Genomic DNA, 19,575 nt, shown 5'->3' on the forward strand with positions numbered 1-19,575 from the left:
GAGCTTCTCAAGCTTATGTGATCATATATCCTTCAGCAAAGGTGCAATAAATTATCTTATCTTGCATGCAACCAAGACTAAGAGCAGCCCACTACCAGGGAGTAGCTAGCTTTAAATCTACACACCCTAGCTTGTATTCTAGTAATGTGTTCATCCATACCCTCAGGTCTGAAGATCTCCTCACCATGATAACAAAGTATACAATAACCTGTATTACTCAAGTGTCTTTGTTATGTGAATAGAGTCAAAGAGTAGTTCTGCAGAATCACCTAAAAATAAAAGGTTTTCTCATTCTAATCCCAGAAGCTGTGACTGCTCAAATACCAACTTCCCTTTATTATTCATAAATTGCTTGTCCTCAGACTGATGCAGAGAATGTTACTCATTGCAACACTACTCTGAAAACGGATCCAAATAAATACAGGTTGGGAATCCGTTCAGTTTACAAATGATAGGACACATCTTCTTGTTTCCAGTCACCCATCCACCACCCTGCAGGCTTCTAAGCAGCAGGCTAAGCTCTTATTTCATGTCCACCCTCAACATCTATGTAGACAACGCACCTATCATGCCCGTTTGGACACCCCTGCAAGCCATGTTAAGTCTAGATGAGTGACAATACAAGTATCAACTGGCTTCCAAAATCTGGGACAACTGAATGTGACAAGAGAATGTTCTTTCCTTATTTTCAGTAAGTCATTTAGGAAAGCACTCCCCTTGCATGGCTTACCTTTTTCTCTCTAACCACCTCTCCTAGACCTTGAAGCAGTTTCCAGAACACGTTCTGTTTAAAGAGACATTTTCCCACAGCTGACGGGTAAAAACTTTGTTATTTCAAACAATACGAGGCTGCATTTATCCAGGACCTAAGTGGGTGGAACTCCAGAGATACTGTGGAATGCTCTCACCCTGCAATAGGATCAATCAGCTTTATCCATAGACCGCGGTCTATGGAAAAGGGTGAGATTTCTGTGGTAACTGTGCTACTTCTGAACTCTGGGGGGCCGCGTGAGTTCTGTGGTGTCCTGTCTGGAGAGATCAAAAACTCTTCCCTAAGGTTTTCCTGCGTCTAACTCTTCCTGCCTGACAATTCTACTTTCCTCTCGGTGAACAGAACCGACAGCTCTTGGCAGTACGCTGTCTGCCTAAGTGCAGTAAACTATAAGACACAGGCACAGAAATTATACTATGCAGGATAAAAGTCAAAATCTATTCCTTACACATGAGACTCTGCAGTGCAATTGAGTCCATTCCGAGCTCTGTTTTAGCAGCCATCAATAGAGACCAGCAGTTGCATTTTATGTCCCCAGTTTTAGAAAACTGGCAAAGAATATGTCAAGGATTGTTTTATGCACACTCTTACATGTAAGAAGATTAAGAACAAGTCTAACTAGTTTTCAGAAAGAACAGAAAATCCAGCATTAATCATCTACTGAGATCCAATGTTCCAACGTTTCTCATGAATTCACGTGCTTGTCTGCCCACCTACTTATAAGCCAGGTCATTCAAAACTCAAAATATTTCAACACATAATGAATTAATCATGAGAAGGAATGTAATGTAGTATGAAAGGAAAGTAAAATGAGAAAAGTAAAATTCGAATATGTGATCTGTCAGTTACTGGCTTCACCTCAGATCCGGCCAGGCGTTAGAGCTAAGCATACAGGAGTACGAGCTTCCTTCCCCTCCTTGTTCCTTCTATACTGTTTCTGAAATCCTTTTCTATATTCAGGAGAAAACGCTGTAATACTATTAATGTTCTACATGTTTTGTATGATACTTCGATACAGCTCATTCATTCTCACTGAGTTTGGGTTAATAATTGCCAGCCCTGCAGAAAATACAGAAAGTTTTGCTCAAAATGGCCAAGAATTTATAAGCATTCATTTACTCTCAGCAGTCAAACATTCAGAAAATAAAACCAATAGCACCTTCCCACTCTTTTGCCTCTGAAGGAAGATATACTATGACTTACAATTTGTGATCAGCTTCCACTTGCCTAGCTTTTAACCCCTTGCCAGTTCCTCTCTAGCATTCTGCAAAATCCTGACTGCAGCACAGCATTCAGCACTACAGAAAGGCATTGGACCACTGTGCCGAAGCAAGCGAGCCGGAGAAAGGGACAGCGTACTAGTTTTTTCTCATCATAGCAGAGGGAGCAAGCGAACAAGTTGTGCTGGCTTCACTCCACAGACACCAAGAGGAAGCCAAGGCGGTCTCCATTTAAGGGAGCTTTCTGCCACTATGCATTCTTGTGAAAAACAGAGGAGAGGCAAATAAAGGCCAAAAATGCAATGCCCAAATAATTTATTTCAGGATACAAAGGCGGTATAAACATTGTGAAGTTGTACAAGTAAATAACATGAGACGACATCTGATTTAAAGCATCGACTACCAAAACCAGCCTCTCCAAACAAAAATGAGTATTAAAGCTAATTGCCAGACAATTAGAGCAAGTACCTTCAGATTGGATCTGGGGACAAAGGATTTTGTTCTGAGAAGAAAGCAAACTCTACCCATTCTTTTCCTTTTGCTGTCAGACCATAAAAACATTCACCATCCTCAGTTCATTTGACTAGTTTTTCAATAGCATAGTCATTCGTTCCTCACCACACCGATATACCTTTTCTCTTCTTCTCATATTCACAATCAAAAGCTAAAGTCACATAAAAGCTCCTGCATGACCCCTATGGAAAGCAGCTCTAACCTTAGGGTATTAAAAAGGAAAACTGTAAGCCTGATTATTTTTTTAGTTTACAAATTTATCAGTTTACGTTTAAAAACCTGAAAGAGTCATGTCCACCTCTGAGGAAAAACTTACACCAGCACTGGTAGAAGGTAGTACGAACAGACCAACTAGAGGGAAGGAGCTGTGTGCATCTACATTAGCACTTTAACTTCCATCAGTTTTTGAAGCATTGCCTGCGCTTTTGGTTCACGTTGTGGAAATTCCCTGTGCATGCCAGCTGGACTGCTTTTAGATGGAACTGAGCTTGCATAGGTACTCCAGGGGATTGCATAACATGCCCCAGCCCCCAATAAACATCCAGTATATGGGACCCAAACAGAGCTATACTACAGTAAAACTCCCAAAACATACACAGCATGGAAGAAAGGCTTTCCGCAAGAAGTGTTTTGCCTCATGGATCCACTTTGATTGCACTACCCTGTCTGCTGATGTGGACATAATTATCCCAGTCTGAAATTCTCGCAAAAAGAAATATGAAAGGTTAAGCTTTCTAAAGTTATTGTGTTGGGGTTTTTTTTGCCTCACCTAGACATGTGCATTTAAATGTTATTTTAAAAACAAACAGAAAATTCAGTACTTCAAACTTGATTTACGAGTCTAAATACCAACTCAGAATTAACTTATCTTTTTCAAAGGTTATCTGTAAAGTCAATAAAGCCTGAATTTTTGAACTCAGCTTCACCACATTCAGAGGAAAAGCTAGGGCAAGAACAGGACACAGTAAGTTAGTGCTAGACACAATCCCAAACACTGCCATTTATACTGCAGGTTAAAATTTCCAAGGTAAAGAAGTTGATGTGATTTAGTCTGAGTGCACGTCTGTATCTGTAAACTAAGTCTGACAGAACACATGAATACAAATCTAAGAGATCCTAAACGCTTTCACAATTGAAGCTGTATGAGATCTCCTTGTTTGCTGTAACAGTAAAGGAAATCCCACAACAGGAATCCCACAATAAGGAATTCTTAAAGGATTCCTGTATTGACATATTCCTACACATGCACAAGACAATCTCCTAAAGTCACAGCACTTCCCCTCTCCCCCCCCCTTTTTTTTTTTTAAAGCTGGTATTTACAGTGTACCCTCTTTCAATTTGATTTGACTTGACACAGGGCCTAAACTACATGCATCTCCCCTGGTGCTGCCAAGAGGCAGCCCTTGGAATAGTGTTTGAAGTCCTGATGTATGTCAGGGAGGCAGAGCTTGCAGGGCCAAACCACTGTTAAGTCATTAGTTGGTGTTGAGGTTATGCTGATGAAAACATTCATATATGCTAACTGCTCCATAGTACACTTTTCCCACTTTTTATATGCAACTTCCCTGCATAAGGGAAGTATCTTGACTTTCAGGATGCACCATCAAACAGGCGCTTCAGAGAAATGTCCCAATATGCAAGAGCATCCCTTCCAAGGCCTTCAAAAAAGTTTGAAATGAATGTATTTGAGCCAGCAAGACTAAGCAATTAAACTTTTATTCATGATCATTTACATATGACTAAAAGTGTTCACCACAAAACGCAAACTTTCAGTTGTCTTGTATTTAGCAGTGAAAATAGTCATCTCTTTGTAGTAAAGCACCAAGGAGCACATCACAGAACAGTCAGAAACAGATTCCATGTATCAGTTTTTCCCCTCACAATGTACATGACAAAGTTAAAGATTTTATAAAAGTCTAAAAGTTCCAGAACAAATTCTAGAGTCACCTGAGTGCTTGGCAGGAACAGTATTATTTAGTAGCAGTTACATTACCTGTAGTGGAATTTACATAACATTTTTTCTGCCCTTTTTGCAAAAAAGAGCTACTTTTCACGAAACTGAGACAGACCTAATTGGGCCAAACACAGTTTCATATTTTGCCTGAGTTTCAGTGGGAGCCAAACAGAACAGTTTGCTAGTAGGAATATCTACAACTATAAGAGCAGATGTCAAGAGGGAGGAAAAAAAAAAATCAGCTCATTACAGCCTGATTGGTAGGGCCCAACTGCTTACAGGCACCTATATCCACTACTCCACTCGGCTTTTTCCATTACATTTAATTAGCATTTCATTCAAACATACTACATTTAAGAAGACAACATGATTTCTTAAGTTAAGTGAAGTTATGTACATGGACAAATACATGTACACAGTTTTGGTAGTCATTTAAAGCTGTAAAATTTATATGTAGAAAGAGTCCTATGGACCCCATTACAGATTAAAGAGAAATAACCAGAATCAGTGTTACATGCAAAACAATATTCTAACACAGAAACCAATACAGTTATCAAGTAATTCATTAGAGAATAAAATTGTTATATAAAAAGAGAAATGCTGCCTTTTTATCACTTCAGAACAGCAAGTAAGAAGGCAACATTAAGAAAAGTGCACAGCAGAAAAGAATTGTTCAGTTTTCTGAAAAAGTTGAATTTTTCTTCAGACATCAGGCTTGGCTCTGGAAACATATTGAGTTAGGATTGCTTATATTCTCTCCCAGATCAGTCTCTTGCATTAGTTCTCAGTAAGGCGCTTACTCTGACATGTAGGAACGATACATCAGGGCCACGATGATTGCTACTATTGCTGGGATCACCCAGTTGGACCACGAACTAGAAAGAAGTTTTTGAAACAGCAGTTTAGGAAGTGACAACCAGCAAGTTAAAAAAAAAAAAGAAAAAAGTCATTGCTTAAAGAAGTCCTTCCTCCCCATCCCAACAAATACTTCAAAGTTAGGGCAACAGAACACCTGGGCTGGCCAGTAATACTCTAGCCAAGTAAAAAAGCTTGCACTGTTAAGTCTTTGTACTAGAGCTTACAAGAAGTTTGCTTACTAGAGAAGAGTAAGACTCTAGACATGTTTAAAGTCATGGTGTGCTACCCAGAATATTATTTATTCAAAAGCCATTTAAGTAGCAGCATCACATGACACTTTCAAGCACCCAAGCTCCCCACTCAGAGGGACATGGAACAATCCTCTGAGGTTTCAGCAGTATGCAGTTGTCAGCAGGATATAACTTTATAAAGTTTGATTCAGTGGTGTTCCAAAGTGGTGTGTCCCCCCCCCAATTCCAACAGGTTTGCCTTCTTATAGACACGATCCTCTTATCTCCCTTAGATGCAACAGTTGTAGCAAATTTTAAAAGTGAAGTGTCCATGTCAGTAAAAAAAAAAAAAGTCAGCAATGGCACCAGTGTCTTCTATTCACCTGATAGCCTCCAGAAATGAAGGCTTGTGCAACAAACCATTTGGTAGAGACTGATACATGTCAATGTGAGAAAAAAAAATCTAGACAGTAAGCTAACATGCTTGTAAAGTGGTATGCGGATGCCAACTTGGACTTTATGTAGAACAGAAACTTTCATGCACCATCCTCTGACAGCTAAGCTTCCAGCAGATAGAAGCTATTCAGCTTTCTAAGCTTCAGAAACATAATCATGAGGAACTTCAAGTTTGACATCAGGTGTCATACCATACCTGGAGTTAGACTGAACGGTGGTAATAAGAGTTTCCTGGAAAGCAAAGCATAAAGAGATATTTACATCAGGCAGACATCCCTCTCCATCTTAACTTGACCCTCAATTTCTCAAAACTCATTAAGTGGGACTAATTTAAAAACAACTCAGTGCATCGCATTTGGAAAGCATTTTCTCAGAATTCCTGTAACAGACTGTTGTATTAGAAGCTAGCTAGCAGCAGTTTCTATAGTCAACATTGCATTAAAAGTTATTAAAAAAAAAATCACCACAAGGAATTTTGCTGCAAGTTTTCCATGAAGCTAACTTCAACCTCAGGTTACATTTGAAAAGTTTTAGTCACCTAAAAGACAAAGATCCCTTACTTGCCTAAAATCTAATTGAAAATACCCTGAATTAATACAAATATTTCTTATATGGAACCTACATGAAGAAAGCTACTAATTTATATCCACAAGGCATATTAAACTCATTTTTTTAGTGTGGTGTTTCAGATTGTCTAAGAATCAGTCAAATTATTACAGTTGTTTCTGATATTGATTTGGACTTCTTGTTCAGTTTCCACAGAAAAAGCAGCACTGCAAGATCAAATCCCAGTTGGGTACATGTGCACAATTTATATGAAGACTTATTAATTTAAATACTACTAATTGCACATGGCCCTAAGTGCATTTAGAAGATCCAAGCGTTAAAACTGTACTTAAAATTTAGTGGTACAAGATCCATCACTGAAAAGTGAATTGCTTCAGTATCAGAATATTTGCAACTCATTTAAAGAGCAAAAGATTCCTGACATCCTCTCACAGATTCAAACAGGCTACTTTTTCAAGCACCCAAATCATCACAGGTTTACACGTGACAAATACCATGTTTAAAAGAATAAGACCCAGTCATTACATCTATATTGGTTTTGTGAATGCCTCCATGAAAAACTAATCCCAAACCCAAACAGTATGGAACAGCTTGTGCCCACGCTATCAAGACTAACATCACCTACAACAGACTTGCCGCTTCCAGGGCCAGGGGATGGCTCCCCCCACACCAAGACAGTAAGAGCAATGTGGCCCAGCTCATCAAAAATCTGTTTTTAAACAGTATGGCACTGGACATGTACACTGAGGGTACTTTAAATACAGTGGAAGGACGAGGACATTTGAAAGCACAAGGCCTTCTGACGGCTCCTAGAGAGCCAGGGCACACAGGGCCTAACCTGTCACATTACACACCCAGAGCACAATGCAAAGTGAAACTGTCTTATCAGCTACACCCACACATCCTGCCGGAGGAAAGCGCTCCGGCTTCCTTCTGGAATGATGGAGAAACTCACGTGTAGCGTAGATAACTACAACCAGCACTAAAACAAGGGAATAAGCCAAATAGGAGTGCAGTAGAAAGTCTTTTGGATGCATCTTCACTCCCAACTGAGAATATTAGTTTGGCCAAAGCGTGCTAAGTACTACAGTTTAAGTTCCTGTGAGCTTAATCAAAGGATTGTATTACTACAACTTGCACTGGGCAGTCTGTTTCTCAGCTGCATTTATGGTTGCTGCTTTTACAGCTTAAGTGTAAATTACCCTGAATTTCAATAGAAATCTGAATAGCGGATGTTATTCTTGGTGGGAAGAAGCTCTGAATTCCAGTAACCACTCCATTTCTTATTTTTATTAGTATACTAGTTCCAGTCCTTAATTAATAATAAAATGCATAATTGCTATAGCAAACATTTCAGTGTATATATACTTTTTTTTAATCTTTCTTTCCTTTAACTTATTCATATTATTGGAAGATCTTACAAAAGTGATTACTTTTAAGAAACAATCTCTCAAACAGCAAGAGTAAGATCCCATTCCTACTACACTTCATTTAAAAATAATCTTCAGCTATTTCCTAAGTGCACTGCTGTACTGTTAAGCCAGCTCTGAGCAAACATCCTCTATACACACAGCAGCAGCAACTGTACAAATTAATCCCTGATACACTTGCTCCTTTAAGGGACATCTGAATTTTATGAGTTTGATAGTTAAGTGCCAACACAACTTTATTCTATCAAAGATAGAAAAAAAATTGGAAAATAGGTGCAATGCTGCATTGACAGGGCACTCAAAATCTACTGAAACAGTCAGGAAGCAAACAGTATTTTCACCTTGAAAAGGGTTCACAATTGCAAATTAACTGATCTATAATACAGCAATCAAATGCCTCTATATTTTAGATCTAGTAGTGTTACCAATATATTGTTAAACACCACATTTTTTCCCCACAAACACGTGTTAGTTTAATTCATTCTGTCTATAAACTGATTTTTTTCTTAAACTGAATACTAGAAAACCATTGACTGATTCTGTACTCACCTTTTTGGTATAGTGTAATGCCATCACATTTAGTAACCTCTTGGTTCAAAACCACGCAAATTAAAGAAAAGAACAGCTAACAGGAAGAATAAGTTGAAGCCAGATCAACAGGTTTAAGAGATCTATGACCTGAAACACTACACTTAAATCAAGCTGAATTATTTTTGCCTCTGGGGGTATACCATTTACAGAGAGACACCGTTCCTAATGCCTAAAAGAAACAATGTGGCATTTCAAGAAACACACTTACTGTTGGTTTCTGAAGCTTCCCTCTATCATCCTGCAAGAAAACAAGCAGAAAAAAAGAAAAGCCAAACATTTAGACAAAACCCCAAAGCGTTCAAATAACATTTATCACTAAATTCTGTTTGCAATTCTATTCTGTTAATGTGTACCTATTTTTACCTAGGAAACAGACTTGCAAAAGAGCAGATGTCAGTGTATGATTTTGAGCTACCATAAACAAGGTCACTTCCTTAAAATACTACTTCCCAGTATACAATAAAGAAGTGAAACCTGAGCCTCCAACATATTTCGTTATTTCTTGAGCCCATGCTTTCGCAGTTTCTTTGTCTCTAAAGAGTACACATAACCTTAGCTTGTACACTGATTACAATCATATTAGTTTACTTCAACCTGGTCTACTCCTATTATCAGGCAAAGTCATCAAACTAGTTTTGGTCCAACATCCAGTACAAAGATCCCAAATTCTGTGGATCTTTCATAAACTCATGAAGTTTTATTTGAAATAGTCACATTCATTACAAAAAAAGCCCAACGGTATATAATCTTGACAGTGCTGTATTTGTACACTAAACTATGAAGCTGTTTGTTTCATGCCAAGTGAAAACTGGCACTTGTCAGATAAGGAAGAACTGGACTGGCAGCCAGGTTAAGAACAACTTTGCTGGCATCAACTGCCATCTGAAATAGATGACAAGCCTGCAAGGTTACAAATGTGCATCAGAGCTGAATTATTTCGTATTAGGAGAAGCTACACTACTAATATTTATCAAGAGAGGACCCAAGACCCAAATGCAAGACAAAACATAAACAAAACAGATAGAAGAGGCTGGGATGGGCAGTAGAGTAGAGCAGACGGGCACACTAGCAGCCTAAGTCTCTAACAAGAGGTTTTCAACTATTAAGATGCAGGAGAGCTTAAAAAAGGCTTATCTGAAGAAAGCCAAGGCAGCAGCCCTGTAGCTAGAAATAAAGCCTTCAAAGCTTGAGGCAGCAGAAAGGTGCTTGTTAGAAGTACAGGAAGTGGTAAGGACAGTATAGAAAAGAGGAAGTGACAGATGATCCAGTGGGAACTGATCATAAACAACCCTGACAACTACCAGTAGGAAACACGGATACAGCACAAAACGGGTGAGCCAGAGAGGGGGAAGACAGGGCATCAAACTAGAAGATGCTTACAGTAGCCTTTTTCTAAACATACATATGAAGAGCCAGGATTGTACTTTTAGATCCAGATGGAAGCCTGGCATATATATTTACAATGATGAAAACAGCTGTTAGTAATCACTGCATATATTGGCATATGAAAAGGTCTAGACATTCTGACACATCAACCTCAGGCATTATAGAGTCCCATTATAAAGCTCACAGGGTACACCAGGAATGGCATGATTCCATATTCAGTTTATTCAAGAACTAAGCTGTAAAACATTTCAAAGCAGCAAACTTTTAGATGTGTCCATCCTTATGCTACACTAATCAAATCCCCTTCACATTGGGGGAACCTATCTCCAGTCCAGGTCCATCCACAAACAGCTGCAGGGCTGGCATCCAACCAAACTAGCAGGTCTCCTTTATTTTGAAGTAAATTACGAGAGTAATAACTAGATGCAAAAACACTATAGTAAACAGCAAGTACTGGTACTCTCACATACTCACCGGATGAAGTTCCCCAACAATAAAGGTTTCTGACAGTGTCCTTGCATCTGTGGAATGGCCAACGTCTTCAAAGTTCTCAGTAGCATCTCCTCCAGCTTGCTCCCTGAGGACCTCTTCACCACCTGGGTGCTGCAATTTTTAAGCAGTTTGAATTTATTACTGAAAACCATTCCACATTCTAAAAATGGAAATTCTACATTTCTAAAAATAAAAAAAAAGCCCTTGCAAAAATCAGCTGCTAGACTTCTTAGAGCAAACATAATCCTCTCTGAATAACTAGAGAGCTTTATGTACTCTCTGAAGCCAAAACCAAGGAAGCTAAGTTTCTACTCCATCAGCGATGAAGCAGTAAGAGGCGTTGCCCGTAGCAACTAAAGAATTTAGAACATTATGGGAATCAGTCTTTTAACAGCCCAACTATTATCTAAAGTTACATTCCATGTTCTCACTTCTGCAGGAAATGTATATTTTTATCCAAACAGTGCTTTGGATAAAGCATCCTTTACAGCAAAAGGATAAAAGCCAAAAGGTCTAAGTTGTAGCAAGAACATTCCAGGTAGATGTAACAGAAAAAGCTATTCACGAGAAGAGCAATCAAGTACTGAAACAAGTTGGCAAGGGAGCATTCAGAATCTCCATCCTTTGAGATTGCCTAGACAAGGCACTAAGGAACCCAACCTTCAAGTTAATCCTAGTTTGAGCCGGGGGTTGGACCAGATAACCTTCAAGGGTCCTTTCCAAAAGAAATTATTGTATGATTATGTAGTAAGCCAGCTACTTTGGAACTGCTTAAGCACAACTGAAAGCTCATATAAGACACTAGAACAGCAATTTGGTTTTAGCAGACTATGGAATCCCAAAACCACATTGCTGATAAAACCACTGAGATGTAGAGAAGTCATTCTCCCAGGTATTCTCCTATCTCATCACCATTCCTTTAACCTAAATCCCTGCTCTCCATTGACTTTTATTCTTCCCCAGGACACCCTTTTGGGGCTGCATGCAGTTCCACATCTCCATCCATCAAATAACTCTGTCTGTACATACTGCAAGATACATCACATCTCCCAGTTCAGTGAATTTTCTCAGCTTCAAGTTACTCATTCATACAACAGATAAGTAACACGCCATAAAAATTCACCACTCAATTTCTAAGTAGGAAACTACTACGTAAACACTGGGAATGATTAGGTAAGATAAAAACACTTTAGTACTACTGCCTTGGATTAAGGCAACCATGAAATAAGTTCTAACACTTTACCAGTGACAGAAGAAATAAAGCTTTGGAGCCTCAACTCCGTTTTTAATGCTTCTGACTACAGGATCTAAAATGATGAAAACAGACACAATTTCTACTATTTAGGGTCATCTTGCCTGGAATATAGCTGAACAGGAAGGCTATGCTTAGACAGTAGATTAAAGAAATAGCATAAAATTTCTGCTAGTCTAGGCAATTCAGGTTAGCTTTTACTTCAAATCCACCGTACTAACCCTCTATCAAACCTTCTCTTCCAACAAAAATAAGACTTGTTCATATGGATCAGGAAGACACTGTTACTACCAGTTTCCAGCAGTACCAAAACTCCAAAGCTTGAATCTTTGCATTAAAGGCAGACATTTATTTTAATAAATTAAGAAAGCTTTTTTTTTTTTTAAGAAAAAACAAAACAACCCAACACTCTTCTTAAAGAGCCGAGATACCACAGCTAGAAGGGTAAGGGATCCTTACCATGACTAAGCAAAAGCAAGAGTAAGCAATTGATAGCGAGATTAGGCACAGCAGCTGAGCCAAAAAAGGTTAAAAGAGCACATGCAGAGTAAAGATTATGCAAGCAGACATACAAATATGGCATGCTCACCAAAATCCTACCCTTGAATGCATTCTGATAAGTATTCAGGAAGAAGACTGGACAAAAGTTGAGGGATCACTTAAGTTCAGTGCCTTGAAATGTATAGTACATTTAAGAAGCTGAACTTGGGTCTAACAGGCTCTCCCAGATATTGCCACAACTAAGTCTTCAAAGAATTCCTTCAACAACATGGGGTTTGGGGGTTTGTCTTCTTTTTTTAATACCATGCTAAAGAATTGCACTCCCCAAAATAGAAAAATATACACAGCACCTTCAGCAGAAGAGGCAACAAAACTCCTTGGAGAACATGCTTAACAAACAAGACATCAACAAGTAGCAAAAGACACCAAAGTTAAACTACCCATAAAGCACTAGTAGCATGAGTAGCATGTACACTCATACTCATGCATTGCAATGAACCCAGGCCCTACTCATACAAGTAGATAAAATGCTAGTTACTCCAGCAAGTTGTCTAGATCACATGGTTTACACTAGTTCCCCCCAAAAATTCACCAACCAGCCAAACAAGTGGATACCTACCAGTATAACTGCATCTACATTAAAACTATTTCACAGAGTACTTTAACAAGCTACCTACAGGCTGCTGACTACAGAATGATCATATACTAATTTGTTCCCAAATCCCTCCCTTGTGCCACTACAAAGCAACCATTTAGCTATATGGGCAACTTCACTGAGGCACTCCAGCTTTTCTCTGTAGGATTAGTTTTTTGGGCTAATTAGTAACTGATCCCTCTGTCTACAAAACCATGATATTAGCATCAGTGACCGTGACCAACCCTCTCAGTGGCTATCACACATCAGCTGAAGGGGACAAACTCACCCTGACCTCTGCTACCACAGCTGGACAACTAGTAGTATTTTTTCCTCACATCAGCAAGACTAAGGTAGAGAGAATCACATACAGAGGACCTAACTTAAGCCATCTAGCAGATGTGACTAGTAACCTACTACACATACATAAAAGTACTTCAAAGCTAAGCACTTTTCTTTTAGATGGCACCTCTGCTTAGATGCAAACTTGCAACATAATACTAGCAATTAATGAAAAGACCTCGCCTCCTAATGAAAGGGAGCAACTGCAACGTCTCACAAAGGGCAAGAAGTGACTTTTCTCTCAAAAGCTGAGCACTTTCCACAGTTCAATGAGTTTCTCAAAGTTTGTTTATACAGGGCCTTTGTCCACACTTCTGCACAGTAAACAAAGCTTGCTACCAGAATTTCTACTTTAATGAAGAGCCTCTGGATAGACCCTGGAACTGGAAGCCCACAAGACTATACAGATAATGACTCCTAAACCAAAATCCTGCCAATACAAATAACTGAAGTGTTTTTGCAGGTAAAACTGTGGTTCAAGGGAACTGAAAAAGCTTTTGCTGGTAAGTTAGATTAGTCTAGCTCATTCCTAGGACATTCCCAATATAACAACATACATATCTAAGTTACATGCATAACAGAGGTCTGTACAAAGCCAGCACTAGTACATAGCATAGACTAATTCCTAACAGCAGCACATTAGAAAGTTTTAGATAAAGCAAATGAGCAGTTAAATTCACTGCTCTCATCTGGGTCAGAAGTCTGCGATTACTTCATCCTGAACGCCTATCACCTCTTCTCCCCCTCACTACAGTCATGCAACTTTCTTGGTATCATAGTTCAAGACTCTGTTAAAGTATATCTATCCTAATTCACAATTCCTGCCTTCTCCCCCTTCCCATACTGGGATAATCAAATCTAGGGTCCAATTTAACTTTTGGGGAGGTTAGCAAAGGTCTCCACCAATGGCAGTCTTATAAATTCAAGTTTTGCTTTCTGCACTACAGGGAACAAGAAGCAGAAAGGGGCAGCAACAGAGCCAGGAAGAACCAGAGAACCTCAGCTTTATTGTGCAAGACAGACAGACTAACACTTGTTTGTTTTAAGGGCACTTACATGTAGTCTGAAGAGTCCTCCAAATTATTTCCGTCACCTATTTAAGTTACGGGACAGGAATTCCATACTCATGTAAAATTTTAGGAGCCTAGGAGAGTAGATCTCTTTATGAGAGTGTATTTTTGAAAGCCATCATTAGGGTTTTAGATGAACTGCAAAAGAAATGCCAGGTAGCTGGGTGCCCATTTCCCCACTTACAAAACAATTACAGCTTGCAGGGTCTTGCTTACAAGAGCGCTAAGAAGTGCTATTTCTCAAAGCATCTTCAAATCTTCCTGCAAGCTTCATCAGGGCTTAAGGAAGTGATCACACTGGTTTTGATCCTTAGACTGCATGGTTCCGAAATAAAAATTCACATGGCACACTGACAGGCTTCAAGATGTGCTAGTACTGGCACCTTTCATTTTAAGCTATTACCTTAAACATGGAAGGTATTATGCTACTCCTCCACAATATCACCATACTGGATGAATGTAACTTATTGCCACATAGTGGAGAGACCATTTTTCATTCTGACAGAGTAAAACAATATTTGTTTTTCTGCACTTCATTTGATCAGCATTACAAAACACATTTTGTGGGAGTTGTCCATTCTGTTTAGAAACAGTGCTATGAAAGCACAAGTTCACACCTTATGAAAAACCCATTTTCATTGGCCATTAATATTTTCGCTAAATTACGACACCAACAACAACTGAAGTAACCTAAACAAAGTCTATATTAGCTGAATATTAAATAAATACCATAGTTTGTTTCCAGAATAAGGAATTTCTCTCAGGTAGAGATGTTCCTGTTCTTGTTAGCTTCTCTGCCTACCTTACGGAATCCAACCAAGTTCCCACAAAAGCCATAGGGAGGACTCTCACCACAGTGGGAAGCGGATCAGGACACTGATCATTTCATTCTTATTTTTATAGGCCCAAGCTACTCGCGTTTAGCTCATAAGACTGATGTCAAAGCCTGACTAGAGGGATTGCTTTATTAAACTGTGGAGAAATACTATCAAGCATTACCAACATATTTAATCCATTAATTGACATTTAATATTATTCACGTATGTAATTACCTGTAATACAGATATAGCCATCAGATCCTGCTGTGACTACACATGCATTTCTAGTAGCTATTTTCCCTTAAATGATGTAGGACCTGGAACTATGAAAAGGTTTCCTAAATCTTCTGTAATACAGGTCCAACAGCGTTTGAATGAAAAAGATTATGTACAAGTTTCTGGTCTCAAGAACAGTCTTTCATGCCAAGAGCTTTCAGATACCTCAGCTTTTGGAGTGCAGTATCTGGATTTCCTCTCCTAGAGGATATACTTTGATAGTCAAAGAAAATTCAGAGAAATATATTCAAGTTATAAAGTTTTCCTGAGATTTACCATTTAAAAAATATATTAAAAAAAGCAGTTGCTGGAATTTTCATCTTCAGTAACCCCTAGGACAAGGTGTCAAAGTGCACAATCCTCTCCTCCTCCAGCACTTCATCTGTATTTCAAATGATCTTTTTTTAAGCCTTGCCCTTGGGAACCCAAGTTAATATGGTCACACTACGCAATGCCTCCACTCCTTTTCAGCCTCACCACCCCCAATCCATTTATTATCTAACTTCAATCAAGTGTTCACAGAGGCTGATGGTTCCCAGAAACCAAACAAGTTTCACTAAACATCTACAAGCTTTATGAAGAGACAACAGCTGGACAGAGGAAATATACCCTTTATAAATACAGTAATGAAGTGAAAAGCAGCAGCATGTTTTCACTTATTAGGCATGACAGCATCCAGGGTGTCTTTAGCACTGAAGCACTGTAAAGTTTTCAACTTCATAATCAATAAGAAAATATTTCCATAAGTTAATGCAGTGGCTGGAAAGATTGCTTGTTGAATTAAGAAATGGGACTGGTGAAGTCAGCTTCTGTTCCCAGTTCTTCACTCCCTAGTAAACTGATACTTTTACTTATTTACTACTTGGGAAGAGCAGGAGTGAGGTGATACTTTAGCAGTACATCCTCTTTAGTACTACTGGACTTATTTTAGTAGCCTATATTTAATTCTTGAAATATTTTAAGCTTTTCTACTCCTGCAAGGAACCGCAAGAAGTAAAACTGAGTTTGACCAATAACGCTATTGAAACAGCTAATGTAATCCCCACTTCACTGAGAAGTGTTTACCGTACTCTGGAACGCACCAGCAAGAGGCTAGCTCCAATTTCCTCCTCATCTGTCACATGTAAATGCCTCAGGGTGTCTCACAGTCTCAAAAGAATTAGCACATCACTTGATAAATTAAGCGGGTATCAAAAGCATTCAAACAAAAGGTAAAAAAGTGTCCTATGAAATATTTTAATCCAAGGGTTCCATCACAAAAATCGCCAACACAACGAACGTGACAATATCCAAGAGCTTTCCTTAGGAGCGTAGTTTCATTTAGATACTTTGTTGAAAATAGTTATCTAATCTCATTTATTTATTATCTCAGAACATGAGCCAGAAATTTCAGCTTCAAAACCAGCCATATTACATTGAAAGCTGTTTAGTGTGAGTCTCAATTTTGACCTGTGTGTACCAGAGTGCATCAGACATCCCACAATTGTCCAAGAAACAACTATTTAACTGCTTACAGACAAACTGAATTCTTTTGATATGCTGCTGAATTAGCAACATTGTCCTGAAGACTGAAATGAAGACTTTCTTGGAGAAATTTGCACAAGGTAGTGCCTCTTAATTACCAATTTCATTTACTGAAGGAAGAGGCTGTCAGCTTGTTCGTGCAACTAAAATCCAAAAGCTCGTTAGATCCTGGATTTTTTTGTCAAGTGTGTTTTTTTTCTTGAGTTGGGTTTGGGGGGGGACTTTGGGGTTTTTTTGGTGTAGGTCCCCCTCCCAGTCTGGAAGTGCTTATACAATTATGTATCAACCAAAACTGATCAAGTTTCTAAGAACAGCTACTTCAACTTCTCAGGGCTGCATGAAAAACTGCATTCTCCTCCAGGGCTTCTATAATTAAATTGGCCTTGCCTGCCTAATCAAACAAATATTTCCATAACTAAAGGATGAACCAGACCAGGGACAAAGCTAGATGAAAAATAATCAAGGAGTCAGTAGATCAGTTTCACAATCTGCCTTGCTGAAAAGACAAAAAATTTGTGCTGGCACACAGCTTAAGAACGAAATACTACCTCTGTCAATACTGCCCTTGAAAAACTGCCGGTCGACCTCTTATTTGCAAAATGTTCAATTTACACTTTGAATTTCAAGTGTTTACAACCACAAAAGTCAAGATGAGGCTACAGAACTACTGAGGCTTGAATTCTGTCATGTCTCTACCAATCTGAGCTGTACTCTCAAAGAAAGTGTATTGTAACACTTTTTAATTGGATGCTAGATCTTTGCAGATTAGGAATAATGGGAGTGAGGGAGGAAACTCAAAATATCACTAAGAAATCCTAGCTATATTTAAAACTGAAAAGAATTGCTTAGTAGTTGCACTTCTACATCTCCACAGAAAAATGTTTTAGTCCAATAACTAAAATGCTTCTTTATTAACCATGACTATCAACGGTTCATCACCAGCAAGTGATCAAAAACATCAATCGTTAACTGGGGGGGGAGAAAACCAACAACCAAAGGCATTCAACCTGACCGCTGCACTCTAGCGGAGTTTGAACTTTTGCAGCTTCGCCGTACCGCGTTGCACGCCCACGCCGAGTGCATCAGGACAGCAGCAAGAGCGCGAAGCCTTTGGGGAACTTCAGCAACGGCAGAAAGTTTAAAGGCAGGTGAAGGGAGAAAGCAGTTCCTAGCAGCGGATTACAGGCGAGTTTGGGATGGCGCGCTCGGCACACCCGGGTTTTTCCTGCCCGAGAGGCGGCCGCTGCCCCGCCGGGGCGCCCGGAGCACGCCCCCGCCATCCCCCGGGCGCCACAGCCAAGGCCCGGGGCCGTTTCTCAGGAGCACCAGCGCGGCAGAGCGAGGGCGGCACCCTGCAGTGCCTCACCCACAGCGGCCGCCTCCCGCCCGCGGCCTGGGGGAGGCCGACGAGAGCCCGCAAGGGGCAGCCCGCGTCCCGCCGCGGCGCGGGGAGCCGGGGGAGCCAGCCGGCGAGCCTGCGCCGCCCCACGGGCCTCGGGGTGCGCTGGTACCCGCAGCATCCCGGCAGCGCGGCGCCGAGCTCCCCGCCTCTCCTTCGCCCTCCCCGGGCACCCACCTCGTCCAGAAACTTGGTGACATCGTAGATGCGGTGGTGCAGGATGATCCAGGTGCTCTGGCTGTTGTTGTGCTTCTGCACCTCCTCCAGCCGGTAGTACTGGCCCCGCCACGACTCGCCCCCCTCGCCCCCAGCCTCGCTGGAGCCCACCATGTCGCCACGGCACGACGCTGCCAACAGCCACAGCCGCGCCGGCTCCGCAACAGGTCACGGTCCCCCGCGCGCACGCCGGCCGCGGCCGCGGTCTATCACCGCGGCTTGCGCCTATCACCGCCCGCCACCGCCCCGCCCCTCCGCCCGCCCCCTCATTGGCGGAGCGAAATGCCTTTCAAAGAAGGCGTCGGGCTGGCGACCGCGGTGGCGGGACTTGTGGGGTGGGTCGGCTGCCTCGTGCCCCGCCTCTCCCCCTCCCCCCCCCCGCGGGCGTGAGCGGCGCCCTCCGCGTGACTCGGCCGCCGGTCACGTGGCGCGGCGGGTGCCACGGCGGCTGGCCCTGCACGCGGGTGGGTAAGGGGCGAGCGGCGCCCGGGCAGCGCCCGCGGGCGCCTTCCAGGCCGTCGCCGGGCTCCGAACCCGCGGCGGGCGGAACGTGCCGCGAGGGGAGGTCACCCCAGCGCTCGTCACCTTTGCCAGCGGTTGGCTGCGGTCAATGCCGGCCCGCATAGCGACGAGCTGGTCGTTCACTTTCCCCTCCCTTTCATCCCCGCGGCTGCCGCCGGTTCTCTCCGCGGGAGTGGCGGCAGGTGCGGGCGGGCACCTCCCGTGCCGGCAGGGAGCACCCTGCCCTCTCTTGCCCGGTTTTCCGCTAGGCCAGGGAAGTCACACACGCGACCCGCCCGCCCGCCCCCGGTAACCTCGAACCCCTGCCGGTAGGGCCCTGCGGGGTCCCCTCACCGGGGTCCCTGGAGCGCCGGCGGCCGCTGTGCCCCCTCGGGAGGGCGCCGAGCCGTCTCTCCGGAGGCGGCTGTGCCTTCAGCCGCCCCGCGCGCAGCAGTTCCTCGCGCGAAAGGCGGGAAGCGCGCGGGGAGGGGCAGGGCCCCGCCTAGCCCGTGAGGGAGCCCGGCGGAGGCGGCTTGAGGAGCGTCCCTGCCAGAAGCGCTTCCTTACAAAAGC

The 19,575-nt window shown here is 41.8% G+C and overlaps 1 protein-coding gene across 1 annotated transcript; it reads right to left on the bottom strand.

The window, feature by feature from the left end:
- Positions 1-4,202: 4,202 nt before the first annotated feature.
- CYB5A (cytochrome b5 type A) lies at positions 4,203-18,695 on the bottom strand. The gene is made up of 5 exons (XM_076330075.1): positions 18,463-18,695; positions 10,452-10,580; positions 8,800-8,829; positions 6,200-6,234; positions 4,203-5,334 (listed from the first exon to the last, which is right to left on the bottom strand). The coding sequence occupies exons 1-5, from the start codon at positions 18,613-18,615 to the stop codon at positions 5,256-5,258; spliced, it is 426 nt and encodes a 141-aa protein (XP_076186190.1). The 5' UTR covers positions 18,616-18,695; the 3' UTR covers positions 4,203-5,255.
- Between the last annotated feature and the right edge of the window lie 880 nt (positions 18,696-19,575).

Source organism: Aptenodytes patagonicus, chromosome 2 (genome assembly GCF_965638725.1).
Source record: "Aptenodytes patagonicus chromosome 2, bAptPat1.pri.cur, whole genome shotgun sequence".
Taxonomy (NCBI): Eukaryota; Metazoa; Chordata; class Aves; order Sphenisciformes; family Spheniscidae; genus Aptenodytes; species Aptenodytes patagonicus.

Bases quoted from the DNA above. Each gene is read 5' to 3' on its own strand.
- CYB5A (XM_076330075.1), bottom strand. From the start codon at position 18,615: ATGGTGGGCTCCAGCGAGGCTGGGGGCGAGGGGGGCGAGTCGTGGCGG. The intron at 10,581-18,462 runs GTGGGTGCCCGG...TAAAAATTGCAG, and splicing joins TCACCAAGTTTCTGGACGAG to CACCCAGGTGGTGAAGAGGT. The intron at 5,335-6,199 runs GTATGGTATGAC...ACTTCTTTCTAG, and splicing joins ACCGTTCAGTCTAACTCCAG to TTCGTGGTCCAACTGGGTGA.